This window comes from Elephas maximus, chromosome 9, assembly GCF_024166365.1.
Source record: "Elephas maximus indicus isolate mEleMax1 chromosome 9, mEleMax1 primary haplotype, whole genome shotgun sequence".
In the NCBI taxonomy this organism is placed as follows: Eukaryota; Metazoa; Chordata; class Mammalia; order Proboscidea; family Elephantidae; genus Elephas; species Elephas maximus.
In genome coordinates this window covers 84,491,534-84,511,112 of record NC_064827.1, presented here as the reverse complement: position 1 = coordinate 84,511,112, position 19,579 = coordinate 84,491,534, and the positions used below count along the sequence as shown (strand labels likewise).

Here is a 19,579-nt window from a genome sequence, read left to right as displayed (position 1 = left end):
CTCCTGAGCTGTGAGAAAATAAATTTGTCTGTTAAAGCCATCCACTCGTGGTATTTCAATTATAACAGCACTAGATAACATCTCGCATACTTTGGACATGTTATCGGGGGGATCAGTCCCTGGATAAGGACATCACACTTGGTAAAGTAGAGCTCAGCAAAAAAAAGAAAGACCCTCAAAGAGAAGGACTGACACAGTGGCTGCAACAATCAGCTCAAGCATAATAACAATTGTGATGACCATGTGGGACCGGGCAGTGTTTCGTTCTGTTGTACACAGAGTCGCTATGAGTCAGAACTGACTGGACGGCACCTAACAACAGATACCTGAGACAGGCTTTTACTGGAATTCAAGACCTTTTCTCCTTTCCCAAATTCAGCCTACTTATGATTTGGTCTAAATTCCTAGGCTGTCTTGTTTAAATTCTAAACATAATTTTAGCCTTTCAGGAGGAAAATGTGGGAGTGTAAATCGATGCAACCTTTCTAGAAAGCAATCTGCCAATAAACATCAAGAGCCTTAAAAATGTTCCTATGCTTTTACTTAGTCATTCTACTTCTGAGAATTTACCTGCAGAAAAAGATTAAAAATGCTGACCAATGGTATACAAAAATGGATTATATATAAAAAGGTTCATTCCATGGAAAAGAGGCAAAAAACCTGGAAATAATCCACACAGTCAACAACAGGGGAATTGTTCACCTATGAGGCAGTCACATATTATTTTACACTTATCAGTAATGATGTGGGCATGGAGTTTTAACTACATGAGAGAAATGTCCATGACAGAATGTTAAATAGGCCAAAAAGAAAAAGTAGTACACAGAATTATATACACAGTATAGCCTCAAGTATAAGACTACACTGTGTATGCTCCAACTCATGGTGACCCCATGTGTGTCAGAGTAGAATTTTTGATAGGGTTTTCAATGACTGGTTTTTCTTAGACTGCCACGTCTTTTACCTGAGGTACCTCGGGGTGGACCAAACAGCCAACCTTTCAGTTAGCAGCCAAGCACTTAACCATTTACGCCACCCAGGGGACTTCCTAACACACACAGACACACACATATACATATCGGGGAGAAATGTACCAAAATTATTTGAGCAATGAAGACTATGAGTACTTTTTATTTTCTTCTTTATACGTGTCTGCATTTTCCAATATTCAACAATGCGCATGTCTCACTTTTATGATTAGTAACAGAAATAAAAATTGCACTTAGAAATATGAAGTGTAGAAGCCCACCACACAGCAAGTTACTGATTGCAATATAATCCTTTTTATTAAATTACAAAACTAACTTTTGTCAATACACACACTTTTGGAAATAAAACATGTTTTTCATGAGTATTTGCTTTTGTGGAGCACATGGTTTTAAACAAATAATATCTATACCAACTTCTTGGTCTTTAACCTATGTAGCATTTATAACCAAACTACCAAAGATAGCTATTATATATACAGTCAGAATTTATGGAAAATATTATAAAGACGAAGCCCTTGAAAAGATGGTACAGTGCAGGGAAAACCATAGCTATTAAGCTGATATAAAAATTTAGTCAAAATAATGTTTTAGTCCATTATGGCTTTGCATAAAGCTGCAGAGGAAGAAAATTTAAGACACTTCTCATCAAAGGCACATCTGTTGTAATAAAATATTTCTTGGAATTTAGTTTGCGTCCAACAGTATTTATTCCTTTTTTCACCTTCTGCCTCACACTGAGACAGTCCTGGTAGGCAGCGATTAATGATAAAAAATAGTTATTCCTGAATATACATGTTAAAAATACGAAAACAGAATTAATACAGATTTTGGTTCGCTGAAGCAGCTAACAGCATCAGACTGTAGTGTTCTATACTCTGAGCAAAGACAAACTCTCCCAACCCAGTCCCACAAATAGAGCCTTGGTTCTTAATTTGCACTGGCTGTGCCCCGGGTTCCCCGTGACAGGGCATGACCTCAGGTCCCACCACGTCTCCACAGTGCATTTTAACTGTAAAAGAACCATCCCCGTGACTTAGCAGGAGTGAGTGCTACCCTGATGTGGTGGCCAGTGGGCACAGAGAGTCAATTCCCAGACATCTACAATTCCGTGTCCCGGTACTGGGCAGCCTGGCCATAGTAGCCGCGCTTTGAATGCTCCGACAGCTGTTGTCGATATTCCTCCTCCTCGGCGTCACTGCTGTAACTTCCTCTGGTATCCTGATAAAGTCTGGAAGGACCTTTCTGCGGCTCAGGGGGCCTGGAACTAGCAAAGCCAGAGTGTTAAATGCATTACAGAGCATGTCCCTGCCCTCAGAATGCCATGGGGGTATGGCCAACCACCCAAAGCAGATCACTTACCTCTGAGCCACACTCTTTGCTGATAAACCATTCCAGGTTCACATAGCTATGGGCGTGGGGAATGGGAGTAACAGGGCCAAGGCCAACGCCCACCTGGGCACTGACTAAGGAAGCTGACCAGATGCTCCTTGACCTAAGAATTCTCTTTGCCCCAGCTGGACAGGAGATGGGGGTTGCCTTCCCACCCCTAAGTTCCCAGGCTATAGCCTCACCCAGCAGAACGAGTTCTCCGCCAGTTCCATCAACTATATACCGTGCCGCCCTTTAGTTGCCAGGGGCAACCTGGTTGCCTGTGCTACCTTTCAACTGGCAAAGAAGAAATTTGCCTTTAGGTTTCCATTGCTTCCAGTCAGGATGGCAACAAGAGAATGTGATTTATTTTTTTCTCCTCTCAGAAGCAGGAAACAAGCCAGTGTAAAACCTCCACCAGAAGACATTGTCATCACTTCCAGCTTAGACAGCATCTTAAATATAAAGCATTTCACCAATACTGGACAACTGATTGTCACAATTCTCTTCACAACACGATCTGGCACAAGCACCCTGACATCGCTAGGTGATGCAAAGCAATTAAGGAGCTTGGCTAAGAGCCAGAACACATTAGTGACAATGCAGGTCTAAGCCCAGGAATTCTGCTCACGTACTATTCTAACACAGTTTAACATAACTGGGCTCCAATAGGTCAAAGAGTACTATGGACCTGAAATGGCAGTGATTATATTCCGTCAGAGAACCTCAGCACACAAAGCAAAATGTCTACGAATGTTTGTCTCTTGGTAATGTTTACAACTAAATTTGACTAAATGAGTAAGGGAACAGATGATGGGGAGGAAATTCTCTTGCCCTGTGTCATAGATTGAATTGTGTACCCCAAAAATGTGTGTATCAACTTAGGTAGGCAATGATTCCCAGTATTGTGAGCTTTTCCTCCATTTTGTGATTGTAATTTTATGTTGAGAGGGTTAGGGTGGGATTGTAACACCACCCTTACTCAGGTCACCTCCCTGATCCAAGGTAAAGAAAGTTTCCCTAAGGCGTGGCCTGCATCACCTTTTATCTCTCAAAAGATGAAAGGGAAGCAAGCAGAGAGTTGGGGACCTCATGCCACCAAGAAAGCAGCACCAGGAGCAGAGCACGTCCTTTGGACACGGGGTCCCTGTGCCTGAGAAGCTCCTCGACCAGGGGAAGCCTTCCTCCAGAGCCCACAGACAAAGCCTTCCCCTGGAGCCAACGTCCTGAATTTGGACTTGTAACCTCCTAGACTGTGAGAAAATAAATTTCTCTTTGTTAAAGCCATCCAGTTGTGGTATTTTCGTAATGGCAGCACTAGATGACTAAGACACCCTGAAATCTGGGCGAAGAAAGCTCCTTCTTAAAGAGTCCAAGTCCCCTCGTACACCAGTGTTCATTGCAGCACTATCTGCAAGAGCCAAAAGGTGGAAACAATCTAAATGTCCACCAAAAGATGCGTAGATAAACAAAATGTGGTAGATACACACCATGGAATACGACACAGCGATAAAGAGAAATGAAGCTCTGATACATGCTACTACATAGAGGAGTCCTGAAAACATCACACTGAGTGAAATAACTCAGACACAAAAGGACAAATACCGTAAGGTCCCACTGAAATGAAACAGGCAAATGTATGGAGATTAGTGGTTGGGTGGGGGAGTCTTTGTTTAGGAAACACAGAGTTTCTGTTCATGGGAGTGGAATTATTTGGAAATGGACAGTGATGATGGTTGCCCAACGTGATGAACGTAACCAACGCCACTGCATTGTACATGCAAAAAATGGCGAATTGGCACATGTTTCATTATATATATATTTACTACAATAAAAGAAACAAATAGAGCCCAAGTCGCAGAGAAGCCTCCTCTGTCTATCGGAAGCTTTAGACCTACATCCTCAGGCGCCCCTTACCTTGTGTGCTGGGGCAGGCCAGGATCTGGCTTTTGTGTTTTGATTGGGACTGCATAGATATCAGGGTGCTTCTGTGCAATTTCAATCTGTGGCAATTAGGGAAAAAGAACAAAAGGAAAGAATGAACCACTGGAGAGTTTGGTGGCTGGTTCCCTGCTGGTCCCACCCCTTGCTCATATTCTACTTCTTTTCCAATGCCATTGTGAGGAAAATGGAAGCAAATCTCTAGCTTCCACGGTTGTGTGGCACCTGCTGGCATGAGTGAAATAGGAAATGCTCAGAATACCGCCGCTGTGGTAGACTTGAACAAAGAAAATGCCCACAGCTCCTGGGCAGAATATGCTTCTTGAGCTTTTCCTTGTTTTTCTTTACTTTTTGGAAAGGTTATATGTGGACATGGTAAAAAATTTCCAACAGTATGTAAAAAACATAACTTATGGACCGTTTAATTTTAGCCCCCAAGATTTGATTGTTTTCTATGGCAAATCCAGCAGCAAATTAAAATTCAGTCACCAAACAAACATCACCAATCAGGTGCCATTAAGTCGATTCTGACTCATGGCGACCCCGTGTGTCAGAGTAGAACTGCACAACACAGGGTTTTCAATGGCTGAGATTTTGGAAGTAGATCACCAGAAGCTTTCTTTGGAGGCTTCCATAGGTGGACTCGAACCTCCAACCTTCCAGTCAGTAGTCGAGCACTTAACTGCACCATTCATGGACATTACAAATGTTTTAAGGAAAATTAACTTCCGGGATTCTCTTATTACGCTTCCCCATTCCAGAACTCGATATAAAGTTCTTAAGTATGAAGAAAAGCAGCTTATTCACCTATACGGGTGGGCTTTCTTGATTAGAAGACAAAGGGAGGCACTGATAGCTGGCAATCTGGAAATGACCCCAACACAGGACATACCTTTGATACCGTCTGTGTGATCATCCCTTTGGTGTTCAGCAGTGGAAAAAACACTTGTGAACTATTATAACCAAAAAGGCCAAACCAGTTGCTGCTGAGGCGATGCCGACTCATGGTGACCTCATGTGCCTAGACTAGAACTACTCCATAGGGTTTTCAAGGCTGTGACCTTTCGGAAATGGATCACCAGGCCTTTCTTCCAAAGGTGCCTCTGGGTGTGTTTGAACTGCCAACTTTTCAATTACCAGTCAATTGCTTAACCATTTTTGCCATCCAGAGACTGTGAATTATTATACTGAAATCAAATACATTTAAGCCTCTTACGGTCTGCACACCATATTAATCTAATGGTTCAAAAACAATTACCCTTCTGGGGAAAGGAGGAATGGGAAATGATTGTTTAAGCAGTACTGTCTGGGATGATGAAAATCTTTTACAAATAGATAATAGCAACGGTTGCAAAACACGGTGAATATAATTAGTGTCACTGGATTGTACCCTTAAAAATGGTTCCGATGGCAAATTTTTATTATATATATTCCATCACAATAAAATTTTTAAAAATTAATTAAAAAAAAAATTACCCTTGCATTCTGGGCTTCTTGGAGCTCTTGCATTCTCTGTAACTTTGCCTTGTGATCCATCTTCTCAAATATTTTGACTTTGCCCAGGACAGACCTGGGAGTGGTTTCTTGCTCCTCACTGCCCTCTCCCGTCTCCTCACTCTCCAGAGCTGGGCTGGGAGTGGAGGGCTTCAGTATAGGCCGTCCAAAGGCAGGTTTCACTGCCACAGGAGGAGGGTAACCTCTGGTAGATGCCACAGGAATTTCGTTAGTGGCCACGGTGGAGGGATTTGGCTTGTATTCGTAGGATTTGGAGAAGTCATGGAATTCTTCTCTGTTTTGGGTTCTGGCCTGCAGAGAGCAATGACATACTTTTACCTCGGGCTTTCAGTTGATTTTCAAGTCTGTATTAGTGATTTAATACACTCCATTTCCTGATCAGTTTCCAAAGGTGGTCAACAAATTGTAATATCATTCCAACAAGGAATCAAATATGGCAGAGCATTCAGCCACTGGCTGGGTATCCTGAGTCCTCCCTCCTTTCCCAAGGAAGCATATGAAGAGTGCTAAGAAAACAAGAGGGTGCTGGGAAAACGCTGGAGGGACTGCAATGGCTGCAGGTCAATCAGACCTTGAATGATCTTGTACTAGAGGGAATTGGAATCTTGGAGGCCACCTCAGAACAAGTTAGGTCTCAAGAATCAGAAGACTGGGGTCCTGAGTTGGCTCAGGGGGGAGGGAGTCTCTGGGGGAGGCCAGTGCACCACGCTAATGGCCCCTTCTTTCTTGCTTTTTCTGATCCTAAGCCTACTTGTAAATTTTCACAGCAGATATACTTCTAATTACTTCTGATATCTCACACAACTAATTACTACTTTCTTCTCATCCAAATTATTAAGTTAAAGACGGAAACTGTATTGGAATATAAGAGAAATTCAAAGACACAGCTTTCATGTAGAGAGGGGAAAAGTGTCATATGACACAGACCATCGCCACAGCACAGTGGATGATGCAATTAATGTCACCAAATTGTGCACTTGAAAATGGTTAACGTGACAAATATCTTGTGATATATTTTTACCACAAAATTAAAACAGAAAAAACCTAAGCTGCTGTCATAATGAGAGGCCTTGTCAACAATGGTGACAGCTGTTTTCTGCAGCCAATCACCAGTAAGGACCTCCTGGTGCACCTAAATCAGATTTTGGGGAGCAAACATTAACTGGAAACAGAAAGAAAAATGGATTCTGAGACTGGTGATCCTGGGTATGCGTTATATGTCCAACTTTTATTCTTTATACAAAAAATAAATAAAATAACATAAAGACTAATAGAGTCATTTGTACATGCGCTTAAAAATGCCTTTTACTCCAAATCTTTTCTCCCTTCTCTAATGCTTGTGTTCACCCAACAGGCCAAAGACAGGCTCTCCTTGAGAACACGGTGAGTCAAACGAGCAGAATCAACACCACCTCATCTCGCATGCTCCTCCCTGGTACCTGCCTCCTTTTTCTTCCCATCCTGGGCTTTCCAGCCACGTACCTTGGGCGGCTCTGGCTTGAATGTCGGGGGTGGGCTATTGTCCCTAAGTTGATCTCTGCTAGCAGCCCTCCGCATCTGAGCTCGTGGCTCTGGGCTGGGCTTCCTTATGCTCTACAAGACATAAAGATTCATTTACGACAAGAGCATCCATGCAGGTTCATCTGCTTTGCTGGAATTCTGCCACCTTGGCTTAGGTTCAAAAGTTGAGGTATTGACCCCGCGTTTCTTTACCGAAAGACGGACACCAGGCAGATTCCCATTAGCAAGAGCTTCAAACACATTTTTAACACTGGCTGCAGCTGCATCCGATGCAACAGTCTCTTCCTTTTAAGCACATTTAAAAAAAAATGTCCTCGTATAGTCTTTGTCACAAACAACTGTTAACATTTCTGAGCACTAGCTCATCTATAGCTGCAGACAGAGGAGATCATTTATTTTTCCAACGTGTTCAGCAGTATATACTACTGGGTTTTTTGGGTGGGGGCGGCTAGGTAAAGGTTTCCCCTCCCCTTAAGTGATTTTTTTGGGGTACTTTTATTTTATAAAGAACAAAATCTTTCACTAAAATGAACTAAACTGCTGAAGGGAAGTCCACAGTATTAACTATCCAAATAGGTGATAGCCTCGTTTACAAAGGTTGTTACTTCATGTTCTCTGAAGTTCAGCTAATAATTGCTCTGGCCTGAAATTACCGTGTCTGGTGACGTGATTTCTGAGGACCACGTAGGCCATCTAGTCAAGCGCAGCGGATGCGCGGTACACATGATTGAATGTGTATTTGATCATAAACTCAATTAAAAAATCAGAAAAATAAAGAGAAGGAAACTGATGGGGAAACACTCAGGAGTTTCAGCAAGATTAGAGAGGTTAAAGGTAGGGTAGAGAAAAAAGCAAGGACACTGAATAGTACAGAGAGAGAGAGAGACCAACCTAATCAAAGGTTACAAGTAAATACAACAATATTGCATTTAATTTAAATAGGAACATTCCACTTGTAATTTAGGCAGCTGGCATGTGAAGCAATTTGGTTTCTCCCTCATGCCTGAGGGCGTGTGTGTGAGGACTGTCTATCACTCTGCTTGCTCCAGTGCCATGTTCCTGTCCCACCTGCCCGCGGACCACAACCACAACCACAACCACACAGGCGTCGGCTCAGAGTGAGAGACGCCCTGGGAGTCATTGCTCCAGCCCTCAGGAATCCCTTCCACAACACCCTGAATGAACGGTTGTCCGGAAGAATGAAAGGAAACGCCAGAGCCTCCTGTTCCTGCCAACTGGGCCTCGAGCCTGCGTCCTGCCTCGCCTCACCTCCTCATGCTGCACCGGCTCCGAGGAGCGGCTGATGGACGACCCCAGCGGCTCCTCAGCTGGCTCGTCCAGCTCATTGTCAGTGTAGGCGCCTCCTTCGCCATCGGTGTCTTCAAAGTCACTGATGAGACGGCTGTCGCAACTCAGATAGTCCGCACCCATGGCGGTTAAGTAGGACATGCGGTCTTCGGGGTCATCATCCATCCCTTCCATCTAGAGGAATTTGTTTCGCAGGGTCAGTGGGGTCTGACATGGCTCCTGGGAGTGGGGACTCAAGAAAATTCCCAAGGGCACAGCCAAGTGACTGAAACCCAGCGTGTGCTAGGAAGGGGGTGCACCTTGACTGAGCTGCAATCACTCGGCTTTAAATTAATATGCTAACCTTTGTGCTAAAGCTAAAAATCAAACCGGCTGCCATCGAGTGGATTCCAACTCCTGGCAACTTCCATGCGTGCAGAGTAGAACTGCTCCATAGGGTTTTCAGGGCTGTGACCTTTCAGAAGCAGATCACCAGGTCTTTTTTCTGATGCGACTCTGGGTGGGTTCGAACCATCAATCTTTCGGTTAATAATCAAGCGCTTAACCATTTACACCACCCAGGGAATCTTAACCTTTGTGCAGGGACTCAAATTAAGAACTCTCCACCCTGCCCCTGCTACCATCCATCCTATATACTGCTACTGAGTCAAACTTCCTCAGACTGTTGTGTTTTTCTTCCGCAATACGGCTCCTTTCTCTTGGTACTTGTCTCCTAGTAATAAATGCACACTGCCTTGTAGTGCACACATTTCCATTCAGCTACAAGGTTCTCAAATCCTTGAGGGCAGAAACTCTGTCCTGTTCAACTTGTCCTCACCATGGAGGCTAGCATGAAGCCCAGCAGATTGTAAGCAGTTGTAAATGCTAGAAACACTGACTCAAGGGCCTAATGCGAAAGAGCAAGACTATATAACTCAACAATCTCATTAAGCCAATTGAGCCAAAAGAACAGTAGCTGTGAAGTCCCAAGAGCTGCTACAATTCAGCTGGAGCACAGGTACTAGCACCAAAGACTGCTAGAATTAAAAGGGACCACAGGAGGCTATTTAACTCTCTCCCTCCTGCCTGCTGAACAGCCATGTGTAAGCTATTCCCACAGAAGAGAAACTATGTCAGTTCTAGAAGCCTAGACAAGTTTCCTAACACCCTCTTATCACCTATTCAAACCCTAGGACTACTATACATTCTCTGCCACCCTTCTTCTAGGCCAGTAATTCCATTTGCTTTTCGGCTTTCTCTTAATTTTCAGCCATGTTCTCCATGCTCCTCAACCTCATCTCTCCTCTCTTCTCTAAGTTTTCCATGTCCTTGGCAAGCTGTGGAGCTCGGCATGAGACCTTGTAAGCTCTGATTAGTGTAACTGGGACACAACAGTAGTTACTACGTTAAAAGTAGAAGGGAAGTGAATGTAGGGTTTCATATATCACATTCTACTGTTTTTTTTTTTTAAGTCCCTTAACTTTTGACTATTTTTTCAAAGACTTTATAAAATGTCAAACTTGATGAGCACATATGTTGAAATCACTTCAAACGGGCATGGTTTTACTACATTCACAACCCTCTTTAGAAAAGATTCAGAGTACAAACTCTCACCTCAGAGCAGAGTTATCTAAGCCACATACCTTTCCTTCAGAGACCCAAACTGCTTCTCCTTGCTGATGCTGGATTGTGTCCTTCAAGCTGCCAAACCAGCTATCATTGGCCGAATTTAGGTTGATTGTAGCTACAGAAAAGGAAACAAAAGGTGTGCATTCATTTCCAAAGCATTGTCTACTAAGAATGCTACTTGACAGAATGTATGCTCGTTTCTGTCATACTTCAATTAAAGCTTTGGCACGTGCAAGAAAAAGTCTGCACGTATCTGAATAATATATCCTATTACCAAAAAACCAAACCCACCATCGCCAGGTTGATTCCAACTCCTAGCAACCCTATAGTTGAACATAATTAAAGCTATTAACCACTTAGCTGTTGGAGTTTACACTCTTGTTGTCCTTGTGTGCTGTGGAGTTGATTTTGTTTGACTCATAGCGACCCTATAGGATGGAGTAGAACTGGCCGTAAGGTTTCCAAGGCTGTAATGTTTACAGCAGCAGACTGCCTGCCATGTCTTCTCCCGCAGAGCAGCCAGTGGGTTCCAACTACCCACCTTTCGGTTAGCAGATGAGAGCTTTAACCACTGTGACTCCAGGGCTCCCCTGGAGTTTACATTACAGACTGATATTATAAAGCTACAGTTTAGTTAATTTGTTTTCAGAATGTCTATTTTTTTAGAAAAGCTACCTTTAAAAAATTATTTTTAAAGATTGTGTCTTCGGGAGCATATCACCAGATAACACACCTCGAACAAATGCCAAGTGTTCTGTATTTTAATAATCATTACATAAGACCTGTATATCATAAAGAAAAAATATATACAGTAATATACTGCTGACCTCTCCAACAAAATAGTAAAGTGAACAATGTATATCATCCTTTTCATAGGCTTGAACATGTTATAATACGCAGACGGATTAACCCTTAGTAATTGTTAGTAGATTACTACGTTGGCAAACCAAACCTAAACTGGTGTGTATTTAAGGAATATACATTTCCTATTAAGAACAAAACTTACCTTGTATAATAGCATTTCCTATGGATTGACTAGGCACTTTTCTAAGCACCTTACATAGACTTAGCTCATTTCATGCTTATATGAACCTTGCAAGGTAGGTATTGCTATCATGCCCATTTTACAGATGAGAAACCGAGGCACAGAGAAGCAAAACTAGCCCAAGGTTTCACACCAAACAAGTGAAGGGGCCTGGATGCAAACTCAGGAGCTGGACCTCAGAGCCTACAGACTTAGCCACCATATCACACTGCCCAACTAAAAGCACAGATTTAGAGCACAGATATAAAATACCAACAAGTACAATCTATGCAATTGTTCTTCAATGGTATGTATGTATGGGCCTAACGAGGATAAATAAGATAGGCAAACTGGTCCCGGAAAAGGAATAATTAAACTGGGCCTAAAAATATCAGGCTGCAAGTAAACTAGGATTTTTTTCTTTAATACCACACTGTCTGCCTTTCATTAGCGAGCACGGCACTATGGACATACCTTTCATTTAAAGAGTTCCAACACTGGCCTTGGAAAATCCTGAATGAGCTTACAATTTCCTTGGTTATTAATTATTTATAGCATTAAAACAAGCTGATACATTTGACAATCCAAGGAAAAGTAACCTTGATTCCTTGGACTTTTGTACCCTCCTAATGGGGTGCCTTGCAAAGATTACCGTGTTCGTGGGTAAAATGCAACAGCATCATATTTAAATGATACAAACAAGAGTTCGCACCTTCAGTTGGTAGGGAAACCCCCAGGGACAAGATGAGTGATTCCCACTAAATGCAACATTAAGGTGCTTTATGTTGGAGCCGTCTGAGGTGAGTAGTCTGCATTCATCATGCTAAAAACCTAAAGCTAAAAGGGTCGTTTACGAGATGCGGAAATATGATCATGCCCTCTGATAAAATGGAAAAAAAAAATCATAAAACCTCTTATTGAATTCACATTAAGAGTCAAGGACATGAGGAAAAAATAAATAAATAAGAGCTTCACAGCAGCTAATTTCCTAAGCCCCATATAAAGGCATAACCCAAGGAAGTGAATACTAGTTCACTTGACCTCTTCTGAGCAGCTAAGTGCACAACTATGATACTGTGAGGGGAGGCCTACCATCATTCACAATCACATGGGTCTCAGCTTTCTTATCTGTTAAAAAGAGGAACTGCACTAGAGGATATTGAGAGCCCTTCTGACATCAGAATAATGTGTGTGTGTTGGACACACAGTCACAGACACCACGTTACATGGTGTCAGCCATACATTACATGTGTGACTTTGCGGAAGTCCCCTGGCCTTTTTCATGGCCTGGTAAGACAGCACACACAAAAGGTTATATCGTTGGTAGGTGCTGCTGTTACTATCATTACTATTGCTACTGATGAACCAAGCCTATGAAGGGATATTGCATTGGTCCAGACAACTGTTTTCCCAGAGGAGACATATGAGCTCCAACTATCTGGAACTAAAAATGACAGAGGAACGATATATAGGAATATACCCAGAGCACAAGCTCTAAGTGTCTGCATTCACAGAAACCCGGTTTACGATGGATCACTGTCTCCTCGGCATTTGGTTAAACTATGCCCCTGCTGAGGAGCCCTGGTGGTGCGGTAGGTAAGTGTTCAGCTGTCAGCTGAAAGGTTGCCAGTCTGAACCCACCAACTGCTCCATGGGAGAAAAATGTGGCAGTCTGCTTCTGTAGAGATTACAGCCTAGGAAACTCTATGGGGCAGTTCTCCTCTCTCCTAAAGGGTCACTATCAGTCAGAATTGTCTTGACAGAAATGGGTTTTGGATTATCTTCCTGATACATTTCACCAGAGTGGTAAACAGTGCATCTCTCTCATTTAATGAGAAAAGCCAGTGACAGTAAAGCAAGAGCCTAAAGCTGACACACACGCACTCACCTCCCTGCCACCAGTGTGACAGATAAAAATGACATCAGCTGATGATGACTGCTATGCTCAAATAAGAGGTATGATTATCCCGAGGACATCATATCCATGTGGTGTACTCACGTCATTCCCACAAAACAAAGCATTGCATGACCCCAAAATTTACATAACCCTTTTAAGCCCTTAATTATACCATACGCACAGAACTAGTCATTTATATAGGAAGTGCATATACTCAGTTACTAAAATATGTCACATTCTTAGACCGTTGTACTTTCTAACAGTAGCAATGGGTCTTCATTTCAGAGACTTAAAAAATTCTTTCCTATTATGGAAAATTTTAAACATGCAAAACAAAAAGGTAGAGAGACCAGTTTAACGAACTCCCATGTATATACATCAGCCAACTTAAACAATGATCAACTCTTGGCCAATCTTGTTTCATCTATTCTCACCCACGCCCCAATGCAAATTATTTAAGCAAATTCCAGACATCATATTAGGTTATCCTTAAATATTTAAGTATGCATCCCTAAAAAGATAATGACTTCTTTTTCTTTCTTTCTTTCTTTTTAACATATCCACGATATTATTATCACACCTAAAAGCAGGAATAATAAAACCTTAATGCCATCCAATATCCAGTCAGCGTTCAAGTCTCTATTATAGGGACATTTTTCAAATAATGAAACAAAGTTCCTGCGACTTCACAAGTTACCACATGCATTAATGGTAAGTAGAGAACAATGACCCAACCTATACCGAGATGTGGGTGCTGGGCCGTGAGCCAGGCTCAGTCACCAGCTTGCAGTCTCACACACAAGCCTTGTGGTGCTCACAGTGAAAAATTTGAGTATATCAGCAAAATGATCAATTATAGCATGTCATTGCAAATTTAACTATATACATGCCACAGATCTAATATATCACTTAAGCTACTAAACTGGAGAACTACTTTTCCGGGAGTCATGAGCATGATTTCAAATTCTCCACTCTCATCACTTCCTTATTTTTTCCATCCTTCAATCCTCTATTTCTCACTTTTGGGCAAAGAAACTATAACTTCACTTACCTGTAAAAAGATGCGCACAAGTTTTTTTAAGCTTGTTGGCTTGATCGTACAACTTTCGAGAACTTTTGTTGGATGATGGATTCAACCTCTGCCTCATGGTTTTGACACCCTGTCTAGAGTCTGGGTTGAAAAAAATCACAATCGGGAACCACTGGGTATAATTTAACAGGTCGACAGCTTTTGGGGTCACATCCAATAGTGCGTGCTTATCCTATCACAAACAGGGAAAAGTGCCATCAGTGGCTGCGTGAAATCAAAGAGTTTGTTTAAATAAGTAAAGGCTGCATTGGATAAACTTGTAAACTTAAAGAGCAGACCCATTTCCCTCCACATAACGCCCACTTTAATATTACCAATCCACTAGAACTTTTGATAAAATTAGTCAATTAATAATGCTAAGAACACTTAAAAAAAAAAAAAAAAAAACAAGACGTCAATGCCACAGGGTAGTGACTGGTTTCCACACTGTGAAACAGCTCATATTTACATTAATTTTTTTTATCATTAACATTTCATAATTGTTAAAAACACAGATTTTAGTCTTAAAAAAAAGACCTGCAGAAAACCATGATCCAATTCCTTCGGTCAACATACAGCTTTCAGATGAATTTTCTCACCTGTTCGATAATTTGCCTCACAGTATTTAACCTCACCACCCCACTGGATTTCTCGGATCCTGCGTCTTTTGGTTCCGTTTCTGCAGAAGCACAAACAAGGAATTAATTAATCTCTTAAAAATTAGTGACGACCAGATGCCCTAACAAATGGGAAGGACCCATGATAACCTTTTAACCTAACTCTACCCATAAGGAAACAGTTAAGCCAGTTCAATAAGGAACATTCTTTTTTTTTGATGAGACAATTGGCCTGGACTCCTCAAAATACAAACGTTACATAATAATTTAGAAGAAAGTAGGGGACTAGAAAGACCCAGAAGTCAAACGTAATGCATGCTCCTTAGTTTTGCCCTAACTAAAAAAAAAAGCTATGAAGGACATAATTGGGGAAATTGAGAAAACTGGAAAAATGAACTGTATGCTAAATAATATTCACTAGCAATGTTAAGTTTCTTGGTTGTGACAATAGTATTACGATTGTGTGGGAGAATGTCCTTGCTCTGAGGAGATGCAGACTCAAGGATTCAGGGGTGAAGTGTCATGATGTCAAATGGTTCAGCAGAAATTTTTAAAAGAATGTGTGTGTGTGTGTGTGTGTGCGCGCGCGCGCGCCCGCTGAGAGAAAGATAGACAGAGAACCCACACGTGGAAAAATGTTAACAACCAGTGACACCAGGTGATGAGTATGTCAATGTTCATTATTCAAAATAAAAATTTGAGGAGGAAAAAAAAAATCAGTGACAGACTTACTAGCAGTCTGAAATAGGTCAGGTAACTCATTTGCCAGCTTTTCCATTGCTATATCTGCTATGGGGCCAAAGAAGACCACAGGTCTCTTGAAACCAGCTGAAATGAGACAAGAAATGCCATTAAAACACATACATGTGCCTAACTGTAAAGATAGAAGACAAAAGCATTTTACAGGATTTTTTGTTTTTTTAATTGTGGGGAAATACACATACCATCAAGTTTGCCGTTAATGCCATTGAGTACATTCACATGTTGTACAAGCATCTCACTGTCTAGTTCTAGGACATCTTCGGCATCCCGAAAGGAAACCCCATATCCACTAAGCAGTCACTTCCCATTCCTCACCACCGCCCCCAACGCCTGGCAACAAGGAATTCACTTTGTATCTCTCTGGATTGACCTATTCTGCATCACCACACCACCACCACCACCCAGCATACTCCATATAAATGCAATCATACAATGTGTGGTCTTCTGTGCCTGGCTTCTTTCACTTAGCATAAGGTTTCCAAAGTTCATCCACGTTATAGTGCGCATCAGTACTTCATTTCTTTTTATAGCTGAATAATATTCTGTTGTATGGCTCTACATGTTGTTTATCCATTCATCAGTTGATGGACGTTTACATTGTTTCTGCTTTTTTGCTACTGTGCACAGTGCTGCTATAAATTTTCATGTACAAATTTTTGTTTGAACACCTGTTTTCAATTATTTTAGGTACATACTCAGAAGTGGAACTGCTGGGTCACACGGTAATTCTAAGGAGTCCCTGGGTAGTGTAAATGGTTAAGCGCTCGACTACTAACCAAAAGGCTGGTAGTTCAAATCCACCCAGAGGCACCTCGGAAGACAGGCTTGATGATCTGCTTCTGAAGATCACAACCTTGAAAACCCTATGAAACAGTTCTGTTCTACACACATGGGGTTGTCGTGAGTCAGAACTGACTCGATGGCAACTAACAACTACAACGGTAATTCTATGTTTAACGTATTGAGGAACCTTTTATTGGCTTTTCAAATACCCGACTAAAGAAATTTTGTGTCCTCCCACCCCCAATTCAGCCCAGCTCTCCTCTGATTAATACTCCTCTGGCCATTTTTAAAGATAAACTCTGCTATGGGTAATGTATAAAAACTTCTGAACGGTAATATTAAAAAAAAAAAATTTAGGTTGTGGAAATAAGTCTCCATTGAGGAGTGTTGACAGCTCATTCTTTTCAAAGTCTCTTTTCTTGTTTGAATATGATTCTATCTCTATAACCCGATATTGGCCTAGGTGATACAGGTAAGTTAGAATTGGACAGTAATAGCCTGAAAATAAAGGAAGACAGGCTCAGAAGGCAGAAATGATTATCTCCTGGTGCCACATGGCTCACCTTCTCGCAGCAAAACCCTCTCGTAAGCTGGGAACTTGGTGCTGACTGACACAGCAGCTGTGAGGTCTTCCCGACTCTTTCTCAGGTTCTTCTTCACTCCCGACCGCTGACCACGCATTCTCCAGAAATCTGCCCTGTCCCCAGCATTGTCTCTCTGGGCATTCTGAACGCTGGCCATCTGTTCAGCTCTGAGAGAAGATACCGTGAGGAGTAAATCTCTAGATCCAGAAAATGAGGCAATGAGCCTGCCATTAACCAAATCCCATCATTTTTAGTAATGAACTTGCATGAGAGAAGATTTGACTCGAGAAAGTTTTATACAGTGGAAAACATGGTGGCCTTTACTTCCAGAGAGAGGTTGGGTCTATACAAAACTCACCAGAAGTAGCTCAGTAATAAAGACATCCCACCAGACCCAGTTCTGGCAGGCTGGCATAGAGTGAGTAAACACACCTTGAACCCCTGCGAAAGTACGGTATCTTTCCTAGGTCTTTCTACTGTCAGCCAAAAAGTGCTCACTGAGGCACATAAGCCTCTCCCAAGGAAGAGGGCTGGGCGCCCAACAAGGCTGGCTTATTTCTAAGAGGTACGTTGTGGCCACTCAGTATCTACCTCGTACCCTGCACAAGGCAGCAGACACTCCTTAGGAAATCATGCAAACGCTGGCCAAGTTCAACAACCAACCACATGATGGTAAACACTCACGGCAAGTCAGCTGGTGGATATTTTTAATATATTTTAATTTTTTTTCTTGGTAAAAATATATACAGCAAAACATGCTCCCATTCTATAATTTCTACACATAATTTTCAGTGACATAGGTTACATTCTTCACGTATGTCAACATTCTCGTTATTTCTGTTCTAGTTGTTTCACTCCCATTAACTTAGACTCATTGCCCCCCCTCCCCAAACTTATTATCTATGCTTTAGAGTAACCCTTGTCCATTTGGTCTTATGTACATCGTTTTTTTTTTTAAAGCATAATACTCAAGGGCAACAATCTATTTTTTGTGCTAAACTGTTATTTAGTTTAAAGGGGACTTCAGGGAATAGTTCACCAATTCAAGGTTTAAGAAGTATATCAAGGCAATAGTCTCGGGGAGTCCTCCAGCCTCTATGGGACCAGTAAGTCTGGATTCTTTAAGAAGCTGGTGGGTATTTTATAGGTCCCAGCCATTCCCCCAGGAAACAAGGCGTAGATGATGGTAGTGGACATGATGACAAACAATGAAATCATGTGGGCTTCCTAATGGGGAATTTTGTTGTTTTTGATGAGGGAGGGATGACGAGGGGTGTGAGGGAGTGTGTGATTGCAGATACCTGCTCTTATTAGGGATTAAGCCTTTCTCCAACTCATTTCCAATTCTCACGGCCAGCCAGTGGCCCAGCTTGCCATCATACAGCGTATCAACCACTCGGAAGACCTCGCCCCTGGTGAAGGCCAGGCTCTGTGGCGTTTCCTTCTCACACTCAAAGTGGCTTCTTATAAAAAATGAATCCCCTCGGCCACAAGCCAGGATGTCTCTATACACTGAAAGACAAAAGGACTGTTTGCTGCATTTGGCTGTATCAGTCAGGCTTCTCCTTATCTCTAATGCCCTCCCCTTACGTTCTCACCATTCAGCGACCTCAGAGCACAGGCCTGTGGGAACCATGGTTCAGGGTGGAAGGATTGTTGATAATGGTTGCCCAACATAATTGATAGAATTGTGTTTATTGAATTGTACAAGTGAAAAATGTTGAATTGGCAAAACAAAACAAAAAAAAGGAAGGATGAAAAACTAACTTCATGAGTTGCTAATCAACTCTCTGAGGCATGAAGGGAAGATATGATCATCTCCCACTTTACAGGTAAAAACAACAAGGCCTAAAAGGGCTAAGCAACTTTGAAAAGACTGATAAGTGCAAGCATGAGGCTGACCGCCATAGGGTAAGACATTCCCAGAAACTCCATAACAACTCCAGGCAGGTCTACTTTCAAATACGTCACGATCCAGAAAAGGATATGTCTTTATTCAGAAAAGCAGATATATTCCAAATTGACACAACTAGTGAAAATACTGAAGTAGTGCAGAGAAAAAGTTTTTATACAAAGTTTAATGGTTCCCAATTTTTTTCTACACGCCCGTGAACCATGGGGTATTTTGATGGTTTAATATCCAGATTTGCCTCTTCTGGTCCCAAGACACCTCTCTCATTCTCCTCCCCAACCCCATCCCACCTCCAAACCAAGTGAAATGACCAAACTTGCTCACCATCAGCTCGGCTCTGAGCTAAAATGGTTACCACTTCACCTTTGGGGATTTCTAACAGGTAGAGAACGGCGTCCTCCCGAACCAGCCCTCTGAAATCCTGTGTGTTCACCTGATAGGAAGGACAAACAGAACAAAAAATGAGAAATTTATAAGGAGGCGCCACTTGAGCTTTTTGCCTGTTTTCTTCAGGGCCCAGCCAGAGCAAATACAAAAACAGAAGCCTCAGTGACCCTATCAATCCACGCAGCACGCACCATGAGCCTGCCTGGCTGCAAGTTCTGTGTGCATCCACACCTTCCTGCCTCCCCACACTGCCCACCATCCCTGAGGGATATGCCATTCCACCACGAGACAATG

The 19,579-nt window shown here is 42.2% G+C and overlaps 1 protein-coding gene across 5 annotated transcripts in view; it reads right to left on the bottom strand.

Annotated features, from left to right (window-relative positions):
• Window positions 1-793: 793 nt before the first annotated feature.
• The window catches only part of TJP2 (tight junction protein 2), a 160,132-nt gene continuing 141,346 nt past the window's right edge, over window positions 794-19,579 (bottom strand). For 3 of the 5 annotated variants that reach the window (XM_049895232.1, XM_049895230.1, XM_049895229.1), the window contains 12 exons: window positions 19,223-19,331; window positions 18,288-18,498; window positions 16,966-17,153; window positions 15,590-15,685; window positions 14,840-14,919; window positions 14,223-14,433; window positions 10,265-10,365; window positions 8,604-8,816; window positions 7,296-7,406; window positions 5,775-6,104; window positions 4,275-4,360; window positions 986-2,253 (listed from right to left, as the gene is read on the bottom strand). In XM_049895232.1, the coding sequence (XP_049751189.1) occupies window positions 2,088-2,253; window positions 4,275-4,360; window positions 5,775-6,104; window positions 7,296-7,406; window positions 8,604-8,816; window positions 10,265-10,365; window positions 14,223-14,433; window positions 14,840-14,919; window positions 15,590-15,685; window positions 16,966-17,153; window positions 18,288-18,498; window positions 19,223-19,331 (1,902 nt within the window). In that variant the 3' untranslated portion in view covers window positions 986-2,087. Of the gene's footprint in view, window positions 2,254-4,274; window positions 4,361-5,774; window positions 6,105-7,295; window positions 7,407-8,603; window positions 8,817-10,264; window positions 10,366-14,222; window positions 14,434-14,839; window positions 14,920-15,589; window positions 15,686-16,965; window positions 17,154-18,287; window positions 18,499-19,222; window positions 19,332-19,579 lie in introns of all 5 variants that reach the window. The other 2 variants (XM_049895233.1, XM_049895231.1) reach the window with 2 other exon arrangements.